Below are 12,387 nucleotides of genomic sequence, written 5' to 3' on the forward strand. Positions count from 1 at the left end.
AATAATATAAGTAATATAAATATTATTGAGAAATTATATTTTGTTTATATAAGAAAACTTGATATTTCTGTTCACAGTCTACAAGAATTACATTTTACCTGCTTTAACTCTGTGCAGTTTACAGAGGTTATACAATCAGAGCTGCTGTGCACTACATGAATCACAGTTAGTATTGGACTTCTAATCTATGAACTGCATATATAATTTCTACAGATATTGATCTCAGATTTATAGGTAGCTTTCCAACAATGTGTTGATAGGTCAAGTTCAAATTATTAAATCGATAGGAAGAATATTGAAATAGGTTAATGCTTTACCTTGAGACAATCTGATGCTTATGTGCAGCCATCAAGCAATTAACAGGGAGAGTTTTCATAAGCATGAGGAAAAATATAACACTTTAAGACACAATAAGCTCTGCTGGACGTCAGCAGGTAAAAGTGACAAGAAAAAAAAACATATTCAAAAGAAAACAATAGGCTCTTAGCCATTCAATTTCTCAACTTGTGAAGGCTCCGTTTCTACTGACCTGACTGACCTAAAACACAGACAACAGATCTTTATCTGCTCCTGCTTTAGTACTTTATAATTAAAATATATTGATTTTTCCATAAATATTTGGAAATGTACTGCTGACCAAGCTATCCTGGAATAAGAAGAACCCAATTCAGGCAATGACCTCCCCCTCCCCAGTACTTTTGAAGCTCTTTTTGAAACTATTCCTATTGAATGTGAAAATTAATTTCTGTCAGAAGTCAGTCAAATGAGATATCACCTTGTACAACTCTCCTTAAAATCAAAGTGATTGCTGCCTTTGTTATTCAAGATTCAAGATCTTTTTGTGTACAACTCTTGCAGGATGAGAAATTCAAAGGTAATACTTTTGTTTTTCAGCCAGACAGTAAAAAAGATGTCTATGTAATAAATATCCAGTGTGGGTGATGCAGGCTCATATATTCCACCTGAGGAGATCTGCTTCCCAACGTTTTGGATTGCACTGCTCAGTAGATCCCAGAAGTTTGTTAAGTGATTATTAAAGAGGAGTAAATGTTCAGTTGCATTTGGGCTGCAGTTATGTGTGTGCAGCACCCTTTGAGTCTGAACAATGAAGGGGTTCAGTAAAACTGGCAAGAGAAAGCAAGAGAAGTAAACCAGAAGGTGCTGAAAATGCCCAGCTGTGGAGAGATTTTTGGCATTTCAAAGCAAGGACATTTCTATCATTCCACGGTAGTTTTTAGTTCAGTTTTCTCACATCTGTGGGCTGGAAAGAAAATGAAGGAGTGGAGGAAAACCATGTGGAAGCCACGACTCCATGATGTCAGCAGGGTACAACATTTTTCTTTTCATTATTGAACAGCAAAATCCATGCTGCCTTGGTTCAGAAGGAAGACCGTATGTGGATAAGACAGAGGAGCAGAGTTAGACCATGACACCCATCAGGTCAGCTCTGCTATTCCATCATAGATGATTTATTATCCCTCTCAACCCTGTTCTTCTGCCTTCTCCCTGTAACTTTTGACACCCTGACTAACAAAGAATCTATCAACCCCTGTTTCAAATACTGCATTTTCAATGACTTGGTTGCCACAGCCATCTGTGGCAGTGATTTCCACAGATTCACTACCTTCTGGCTAAAGAAATTCCTTCTCATCTCTGTTCTAAGTGGACGTCCCTCTATTCTGAGGCTATGTCCTCTATTCCTAGACTCAGCCACTAAAGGATACATCCTCTCCATATCCACTCGGTCTAGGCTTTTCAATATTTGATAGGTTTCAGTGAGATCCCCTTCACTCTTCTAAATTTCAGCAAGTACAGGCTCAGAGCCATCAAACACTTCTCATACATTAACCCTTTCATTCCCAGACTAATTTTTGTGAACTTCCTCTGGATCCTCTCCAATGCCAGTAAAAGGACTAGATGGGATACAGTTTGTCAAATGTGTTCAGGAAAGTGTCCTTAGTCAGCACATAGAAGTCCAAATGACAGAATGTGAAATACTTGATCTCCTCTTATCTGAGAATATATACAGTGTACAACCTGAAATACTTACTCTTCACAGAAGAACCCTAAAAGAATGAATGAGAGAAATACATTAGAACCCCAAAGCCCCCTCTCCTTCCTTCCCTGCACAAGCAACAGCAAAGCATCAATGTCTTGTCTTGTCCTGTCCATACTACAACAACCACCACCACTGTGCTATAAACGTGCAGGAGCAGTGTGTGGTTAAGTGCCTTGCTCAAGGACACACATGCTGAGGCTTGAACTAACAACCTTCAGATCACTAGTCAAAAGCCTTAACCACTAGGCCACGCGCCAATGCATCAACCTCCTCCCCTTCCCTTTTCATCCGATTTAGCAAAAAAGTGTCAATGCCCACTACCCACTAGGCAATAGCAAAGCAGCCATAGAGAGACCATGATCTGCAGCAAGCTAAAAAAAATTGTTTATCCAATTGATCGACTTGTCACAGGCTCTCCCTTTCTCACTAATAATAGAGTGATATCATCCATTTCACAGTGAAAGGAGAGAGTAAAAGTTGCTGTTATAGCTACACGGTCTACTGCATTGCTTTTTATTCCGAGGTTTTCTGACCTGAGAGTCGGCAGCAAACTCTCCCACCCTCAAGAGAAAGAGAGAGAGAAAAGTCCTGATGTTCCTACTCCCGTGATGCCTCAGTCAGCAACACCGGCTTGGAATTGGTTGTCCACATGGCCGCACCACAGAGGTGCCATCTTCCCAGTTGTGCCTGGGCAATGTCAGAATAATGGTCGCTGGCAAACTTCAGGAGCATGAACTCATCTGCCATAGAAAAAATGCAGTCTGAATGCTGTCAGGACCTTCATATATGCCTTTTCCATAGATAAGCTCAAAGAGGCAGCCACTTGGTGCCAACTTAACTCCAACATCTTCTCAACCACTGAAGTCAGCCTAATTGGCCTATAATTTCCTTTGTTCCATATCTGTCACTTCTTAAAGAGTGCATTGACATTTTCAATTTTCCACTCCTCCGGAAACATTACAGAATGTAGTGATTCTTAAAAGATCATTACTATGCAATCTCTTCAGCTACTTCTTTCAGAACCCTAGGATGTAATTAATCTGATCCAGCTGACTTACCTACCTTTAAATCTTTCAGCTTCCCAAATACCTTCTCCTTCTTATTGCAACTTCAGTCGCCCCTGGCCCTCTCACTTTTCTGGCATACTACAATGTACTTCCACAGTGAAGAATGACACAAGGAAATTTTCTATCATTTCTTTGTACCCAATTAATACCACTCTAGTGTAATTTTCCAGTGGTCCAATGTCCACCATCATCTATCTTTTACTCTTCATATATCAGAAAAAGCTTCTGGTATTTTGTTTTTTTTTCAATTATTGACCAGCTTATCTTGACATTTCATCTGTTCTCTCCTGCCATCTGTAGGTTTCTGAAAGCTTCCAAATCTTCTGACTTCCAAATACTTTACTATATAATATGCTCTCTTTTGCTTTTATGCTGCTTTGACTTCCCTTGGCAGCTATGGTTGCCTCATCCTCCCTTTGGAATACTTCTTTATTTTTGGAATGTATCTATTCTGCACCTTCGGAATAACCTACAGAAATTCCAGCCATTGCTGCTCTGCCATCATCAATCAACTTTGGCCAGCTCTTCTTATGCCTCTGTAATTCCCTGTACTCCACTGTAATACTGATACATCAGACTTTATCTTCTCCCTTTCAAATGGCATGGCAATTCTATCATATCATGAACACTGGCTCCCAAGGGTTCCTTTACCTTCTGCTCCCTAATCAAATTTAATTCATTATGCAACACCTAATCTAGAATTGCCCTTTCCTTAGTGGGTTCAACCAAAGATGCTCTAAAAAGCCATTTTGTAAGCATTCTATAAACTGTCTCGGGATTCAGCACCAGCCTAATTTTCCCAATCTACCCGCATTATTGAAATGCCCCCATGACATTTTCCTTATTACATGCCTTTACTATGTCCTGTTGAAATGTATATTCCATATCCTGGCTAGAGTTAAGTGACCTGTATAGATATCTTATTAGGGTCTTTTTACCCTTGGAGTTTCTAAATTCTACCCACAAGGATTCCACAACTTCTGATCCAATGTCATCTCTTTCTGATGACTTGAGTTCATTTTTTTTTTAATGAACAGAGCCACCCCACCACTCTACCTACCTGCATGTCCTTTTGTTACCATGTATATCCTTGGATGTTAAGCTTCTAACTATAAACTTTTTTCAGACATGGTTCAGTGATGCCCACAACGTCATACCTGACAATCTCTAACTGCGCCACAACATCATCTACCTTATTCCGTCTACTCCATGCATTCAAATATAATACTTTCAGTCCACTCTTCATCATCCTTTTCAATTTTGACCCGGCATCATACTTCACTTCATCCTACTGACTACAATTTTGCCCCATCATCTGCCTGTCTTTCCTCGCAGTCTCACTACACACTACATCTACTTGTATGTCAACTGCCCCATCCTCAGCTCTATCACTCTGGTTTCCATCCTCCTGCCAACTTAGTTTAAAACCTCCTTAACAGCTCTTGCAAAACTGCCTGCAATTGTATTGGTTCCCCTCAGATTCAGGTGTAACCTGTCCTTTTTGTACGGGTTATACCTTCTAGAACTATCGGATGTGTGGGGCAAAAGGCACAAAATCAGGCAACACCCTCCTTTGTTGAGGACAGTACTTTTGGACATCCCAAGAAGACAATTCTTGATGAATCAAGAAACTGGATGTCACTGAGCCAAGTCACTTGCTTGTGACTTGAACAAGTGCACCATCAGCACCACAGGGAATTGCTAAGCTCATTAGTTTTAAGATTATACTTCTAGGGCAAGGCAGGTTTTATCCAAAGTTTCAGCAATCAGTATACTGTTGAGTATAGCATGAGTGAGATCACTAGGCAAGGAGGATTAGCTACTGCCCTCTTTCTATAAGTAGAGATAGACAGAATAATACAACACTAAGGTTGGCCTGTGATCGTGGCAACATTACAACACATGATAGCATTCAGATTGCCCCAAATCCATATTTATGACTCTATATCCATCATCACAAGCCAGACAGTTTCCTGATGGAAAATGTATTTCCTCACAAGCAGATTATTTGTGACCAGCTGACAGTGCATCATACTGATTTTTGCCAACTTTTTTAGCAGCAAGAATGATGCTCTTGTTCCATTTCTGTATGCTATCCTTATTTCTATCAAGTCAAGGAATTTGTGTCTGGCTAGTGGTTAACAAGATAGATTTTATCCTTGATTCATTTTCTGTATCAGGAAAGTTGAACACTGCCATCCTTCCACTAGAAATGTTGGTCCCTTGTGATTAACGTTGTTCCAGTTGGTTTGAATAAGCAGACAGAGTGTTGTTGCGAAAACATACACCATGCCAAGAGTGATGTGCAGCCAATTTTCACCTCCAGGGTATCATGCTATAATTGTTAGTGTGCAAAGATACAGACAGTTTCTCAATCTATCAAGAATTGTCTCCTTGGGATGTCCAACGTTACTGTACTCAATAAAAGAGTAGTGCGTTGCCTGAAGATTTGTGTTTATTCTTGCTTGCCCCACATATCCCATAGTCGTGAGGGAGCATTTCTAGTATGGGTCACAAATAGGTCAACCTTTGCTATGAGGTATTGGTATCTTAGGTATGTACGGGTGTTAGGCAAGGCTGGTGGGTCACAAATTTTTTTCACCTGAACTTGAACCCAACTATTTAGTAAGAGTGTACACTTCCTATATACATTCACTTTTCAAGATCTTTGCATTGCTTTCAAGGTCAGTATTTTTTGCCCGTCCATAATAGCCATTGAAAAGACGATGGTGAGCCACCCTATTGAATTGGTGCAGTCCTTCTGGAATACTGTTTAGGAGAGAAGCCTGGGATTTAGTTCTAGTGACAATGAAGCATCAGTGATATTGTTCTATCTAAGGATGGTGCATGATTCAGAAAGAAACCCTATAGGTCATAGTGCATCCGTGTGCTTGCTGCCATTGTCCTCCTCAGTCTTCCAACCCTTGTGTTTGGGGAGAACCCCAGCTGAGCAACTATAGTGCATTTTATGGATGGTGTTCATTACAGCCATTGTGCTCCAATGGAGGAGGGACTAGATGTTCAGAAACATAAAAAGACAGAAACATAGAAAATCTATAGCACCATACAGGTCCTTCAGCCCACAATGTTGTGGCGAACATGTACTTACTTTAGAAATTACCTTGGGTGACCCATAGCCCTCTATTTTTCTAAGCTCCAAGCACCTATCCAGTAGACTCTTAAAAAACCCTGTTGTATCCAACTCCACCATCATCACCGGCAGCCCATTCCATGCACTCACCACTCTTTGCGTAAAAAACTTACTCCTGACATCTCCTCTATACCTGCTTCCAAGCACCTTAGACTGTACCCTTTTGTGTTAGCCATCTCAGCCCTGGGAAAAAGTCTCTGACTATCCACATGACCAATGCCTCTCATCATCTTATACGCCTCCATCAGGTCACCTCTCATCCTCCGTTGCTCCAAGGAGAAAATACCAAGTTCACTCAACCTATTCTCATAAGGCATGCTTCCTAATCCAGGCAACATCCTTGTAAATCTACTCTGCGCCTTTTCTATAGTTTCCACATCCTTCCTTTAGTGAGGTGACTAGAACAAGCACCGTACTCCAAGCGGAGTCTGACCAGGGTCTGATATAGCTGTAACATTACCTCTTGGCTCTTGAACTCAATCCCACAGTTGATAAAGGCCAATGCACCGTACGCCTTCTTAACCACAGAGTCAACCTGCGCAGCAGCTTTGAGTATCCTATGGACCCCAAGATCCTTCTGATCCTCCACACTGCCAAGAGTCTTACTGCCAATACTATATTCTGCCATCATATTTGACCTACCAAAATGAACCACCTCATACTTATCTGGGTTGAACTCGGCCTGCCACTTCTCAGCCTAGTTTTACATCCTTTCGATGTCCCGCTGTAACCTCTGACAGCCCTCCACACTATCCACAACACCCCCAACATTTGTTTCATCAGATGATCTGTTTAGTGTAAATGATTGGAAGGCATTTAAGAGGGGTGCTTTATCATGGATGGCATCAAGCTGCTTGGTGCTGTATTCAGTTTGAAAGTTGACAATACTCTGCTATGCCTTGTACACTTTGGAAAGGCCTTGGTAGATCAGGAGAATAATCATTTACCGAGAAGTGCTCTGCCTTCGTATTCACAAACATTCAAAATCATTCAGGAATCATTAATAAATAAAATTCATATTAAGAATAATTAAGATAATAAAAACACAGACATTAACAACAATTAAATATATTTAAATAGACTGAAGATACAGAAGATCAAGTTATCATTTCAGAAAACAAAACCTGCAGATACTGAAAATCTGAAACAAGAACAGGATGTGCCTGAACCACTCAACAGGTCAGGCAGCATCAGTAGACAGAGAAACAGAGATAAACTTTCACATTGTCAATGACCATTCATAAGATGCCACCTGATTTCCTGAGTATTGTTTTTTTTTTCACTTACTTACTATTTTCCCAGCAGCAGTCTCTGGCTGTGCTTATCAAAGGGGCAGCTTTGATCACTGGCAAGTTTTCCGGCCCAGGAGCTGGAAATACCACGCAAACCCTATTGGACCCATGTGGACATTTAAGCAGAGGATCTGCCGCTGTCTTATTAACTTCTTTCAGTCCAGAGTTATGTTTTTCACTATATGCATACACAGACACCAAATGCAGAACAGCCAGAAAGTTATCCAATATCTGTGACCAACAATTGACAAAAAATAATTCCCTCTTAGTTCTGTGTGCCTTGTATGCATTTTTTAACCTGGCTGAGCAAGAGGACTGTGTGTGTTACTTAAGCCAAGAACATTGGTGTGTACGCAATGGAGGCAAGCCCACTCTTCTAGGGATCCTTGCTTTTGTTTCTTGTGGCTATTACTGGCTGGAATAAATATTTGCATTTACTTCCTCAGCATGGAAAATAACATTTCACAGCAATATATAAGACCTTGGCTGAAAGTCACATCTAACCTTTGAAGCTGAAGTGATCTCAGGCTGCCTCATTGAAAATGATACCTATTCCAAAGTGCTGAGCATGTTGTGCTGACTATATAAAGTCAATTTGTACAGAACAAGACCAGCACATGTAATTTAGATAATTACCAGACAATCTGTTAGATGATGCTGCTTGAAAAGTGGATACTGGAGAGTACATTCCTGCTCTTCAAAAAGTGAGAGGGGATTATTTACAGCCCTGGTTGTAAATGTAAATGACCACAATGTAGGGCTTTTCTGATATTACAGCATGGCAATGAAGCAAAGACTTTAACACTGTGCTCCAGTCCTTGGAGAGGGACTTCAACCTACAACCGGACTGGTAGCTGACATTGCTTCCACTGAAGCACAGTTGATACTTTTGAAAGCTCATTACTTACTACCTTTTTAAAAGAAACCTGCAGAATCCAAAGAACTGCTGAGAGTATATTGCCCAATATAATAATTGTATTTCTAGTGAAGCCAAAGAATTATAAATCTAACATATGAGTACACTCCAGAGCAATAGTTTAGTTTTTCACAAGCTAAAGAAAGCAAGATGGCCTGGAAATTAAAATGTGCTTTAAAAGTAAATTTAAGCAGGAAGTAAGGATCTTGTCAATTTTGTGCATTCCTCTTGGCCAGAAAATCTATTTTGAGGTATGAGCCATTATCTAGGATTGAAACTCACACAGTGGTCTTTCATTTGTCAGCTTCTGTATTTGTGCACAAGGGAGACTGTAAAGCAGATGGTGTTTCAGTGGGAGGCAAAAGAGGTGGGGGCGTGGCACTGTTGATCAGTGATAGTGTCACGGTTACAAAAAAGGTGGACATCATAGAGGGATTGTCTACAGAGTCTCTGTGGGTGGAGGTTAGGAACAGGAAGGGGTCAATAACTTTATGGGGTGTTTTTTATAGGCCACCCAATAGTAACAGGGATATCAAGGAGCAGATAGGGAAACAGATCCTGGAAAAGTGTAACAATAGTAGAGTTGTTGTGATGGGAGATTTTAATTTCATAAATATCGATTGGCATCTCCCTAAAGCAAAGGGTTTGGATTGGGTGGAGTTTGTTGGATGTGTGCAGGAAGTTTTCTTGACACAATATGTAAGATAAGCCTACAAGAGGAGAGGCTGTACTTGATTTGGTTTTGGGAAATGAACCTGGTCAGGTGTCAGATCTCTCAGTGGGAGAGCATTTTGGAGATCGTGTTCATAATTCTATCTCCTTTACAATAGCATTGGTGAGAGATAGGAACAGACAAGTTAGATAAGCTTTTAATTGGAGTAAGGGATATCAGGCAGGAAATTGGAAACAGATGTTCTCAGGGAAAAGTACGGAAGAAATGTGGCAAAAGTTCAGGGGATATTTGTGTGGAGTGCGGCATAGGTATGTTCCAATACCACAGAAGGTTATGGTAGGGTACAGGAACTGTGATGTACAAAGGCTGTAATAAATCTAGTCAAGAAGAAAAGAAAAGCTTATAAAATGTTCAAACAGCTAGGTAATGTTAAAGATCTAGAAGATTATAAGGCTAATAGGAAGGAGCATAAGAAGGAAATTAGGAGAGTCAGAAGGGGCCATGAGAATGCCTTGGTGGGCAAGATTAAGGAAAACCCCAAGGCATTCTACAAGTATGTGAAGAGCAGGAGGATAAGACGTGAAAGAATAGGACCTATCAAGTGTGACAGTGGGAAAGTGTGTATGGAACTGGAGGAAATAGCAGAGCTACTTAATGAATACTTTACTTCAGTATTCACTATGGAAAAGGATCTTGGTGATTGCAGTGATGACTTGCAGCAGACTGAAAAGCTTGAGCTTGTAGATATTAAGATAGAGGATGTGTTGGAGCTTTTGGAAAGCGTCAAGTTGGAAACATGGCCGGGAATAGATGAGATGTAAGTCAGACTACTGTGGAAGGTGAGGAAGGAGATTGCTGAGCCTCTGGCGATGATCATTGCATCATCAATGGGGATGGGAGAGGTTCTAGAGGATTGGAGGGTTGAGGATGTTGTTCCTTTATTCAAGAAAGGGAGAAGAGATAGCCCAGGAAATTATAGACCAGTGAGTCTTACCTCAATGATTGGTAAGTTGATGGAGAAAATCCTGAGAGGTATAATATGATTAGGAATAATCAGCATGGCTTTGTCAAGGGCAGGTCGTGCCTTACGAACCTGATTGAATTTTTTGAGGATGTGACTAAACACATTGATGAAGGAAGAGTAGTAGATGTATGTATATGGATTTTAGCAAGGCATTTGATAAGGTACCCTATGCAAGGCTTATTGAGAATGTAAGGAGGCATGGAATCCAAGGGGACATTGCTTTCTGGATCCAGAACTGGCTTGCCCACAGAAGGCAAAGAGTGGCTGTAGACAGGTCATATTCTGCATGGAGGTTGGTCACCAGTGGAATGCCTCAAGGATCTGATCTGGAGCCCTTACTCTTTGTGATTTTTATAAATGACCTGAATGAGGAAGTGGAGGGATGGGTTAGTAAATTTGCTGATGACACAAAAGTTGCAGGTGTTGTGGATAGTGTGGAGGGCTGTCAGAGGTTACAATGGGACATTGATAGGATGCAAAACTGGTCTGAGAAGTGGCAGATGGAGTTCAACCCAGATAAGTGTGAAGTGGTTCATTTTGGTAGGTCAAATATGATGGCAGAATATAGTATTAATGGTAAGACTCTTGGCAGTGTGGAGGATCAGAGGGATCTTGAGGTCTAAGTCCATAGGACACTCAAAGCAGCGGCGCAGGTTGACTCTGTGGTTAAGAAGACATACGGTGTATTGGCCTTCATCAATCGTGGAATTGAATTTAGGAGTCAAGACGTAATGTTGCGGCTATATAGGACCCGAGTCAGACCCCACTTGGAGTACTGTGCACAGTTCTGGTCGCCTCACTACAGGAAGGGCGTGCAAGCCATAGAAAGGGTGCAGAGGAGATTTACAAGGATGTTGCCTGGATTGGGGAGCACTCCTTATGAGAATAGGTTGAGTGAACTCGGCCTTCTCTCCTTGGAGCGATGGAGGCTGAGGTGACCTGATAGAGGTGTACAAGATGATGAAAGGCATTGATCATGTGGATAGTCAGAGGCTTTTTCCCAGGGCTGAAATGGTTGCCACAAGAGGACACAGGTTTAAGGTGCTGGGGAGTAGGTACAGTGGAGATGTCAGGGATAAGATTTTTACTCAAAGGGTGGTGAGTGCATGGAATGGGCTGCTGGCAATGGTGGTGGAGGCGGATATGATAGGGTCTTTTAAGAGACTTCTGAATAGGTACATGGAGCTTAGAAAAATATAGGTAAACCTAGAAGTTGCTAAGGTAGGGACTTGTTCAGCACAACTTTTTGGGCCGAAGGGCCTGTATTGTGCTGTAGGTTGTCTATGTTTTCTATGTTTCTATCATAGCATTTTTTAATGTCCTTTGAGCACACAGGCACCTATTGTTAGCTACTGACTGGATCAATTTTGGAAAAAACTAACTTTCCGACTAAACATGCCAAAAAGCCTTGAATATGTGAGACCTGGTAACAACTGGGGGTGGTGGTCACTACATGGGCGGCAACCATTATCAGACTTAGTGACTATATGGAGGGGTGAAGCCCAGGGGCTCTACAACTGGCAAACACAGCCTTCACAGTTGCCAGCTTTTCTGGGTCCAGTCTAGGTGCACGGGCATGGACTGGTGTGCAAGTAGTGGGAACGTAAAGCTCAACCCCATGTAGTGCTTAATGGACTGTAATGGAGAACGAGGGCTTGGTGAGATCTGGGAATTCGGCCAGCAGTCAGATAAACTCACATGCAGTGGTGCATGCACTTGACAGAATCATTGTGGAGAACTCACTGAGGGAGCAGGATAACAACCCAAAGTTCTTGACATCCACAAGCTGGCAGTTCTTAAGATCGACTAACAGTCCTTGGGCACACAGGAAATCTGCATCAAGCAGAGGTCTAGCTACTACTCGTCACCCACTGAAGCAGCATGTCACCCTTCATGTCCCACAGGTTTGGTTCGCTGTTCTGTTGGTGGCCTCCAGAGAGGTTTCATCGATCTTTGCCTTCTGATCAATAGGCACCTGTGTCACACAGGAAGCGTCACACTGAAAGGGTGTCCATAATGAACAGTAGATGACCCTGATGTCCCGATGCACTGGCACTGTCATAAACTCCAAGGTGGTTGGCACTTCCTAGCGTTCCTACCAAAGCGGGCATCGAAAAAGCACAGGCCTGGTGTTGCAGCCATGGGTATCCCTATGTTGGAGTCTTGTTGACTGGGCTTCTTAAGGAATAATGCACTGCTACCCAG

At 41.7% G+C, this 12,387-nt stretch overlaps 1 protein-coding gene across 1 annotated transcript in view; it reads left to right on the top strand.

Moving 5' to 3' along the window:
• Nucleotides 1-11,812: 11,812 nt before the first annotated feature.
• LOC132397626 (protocadherin-9-like) overlaps nucleotides 11,813-12,387 on the top strand; it is an 89,639-nt gene continuing 89,064 nt past the window's right edge. Inside the window, exon 1 of the mRNA XM_059976403.1 lies at nucleotides 11,813-11,840. Within this exon, the coding sequence (XP_059832386.1) occupies nucleotides 11,813-11,840 (28 nt within the window). The remainder of the gene's footprint in view (nucleotides 11,841-12,387) is intronic.

Source organism: Hypanus sabinus, chromosome 8 (genome assembly GCF_030144855.1).
Source record: "Hypanus sabinus isolate sHypSab1 chromosome 8, sHypSab1.hap1, whole genome shotgun sequence".
NCBI classification, from domain to species: domain Eukaryota; kingdom Metazoa; phylum Chordata; class Chondrichthyes; order Myliobatiformes; family Dasyatidae; genus Hypanus; species Hypanus sabinus.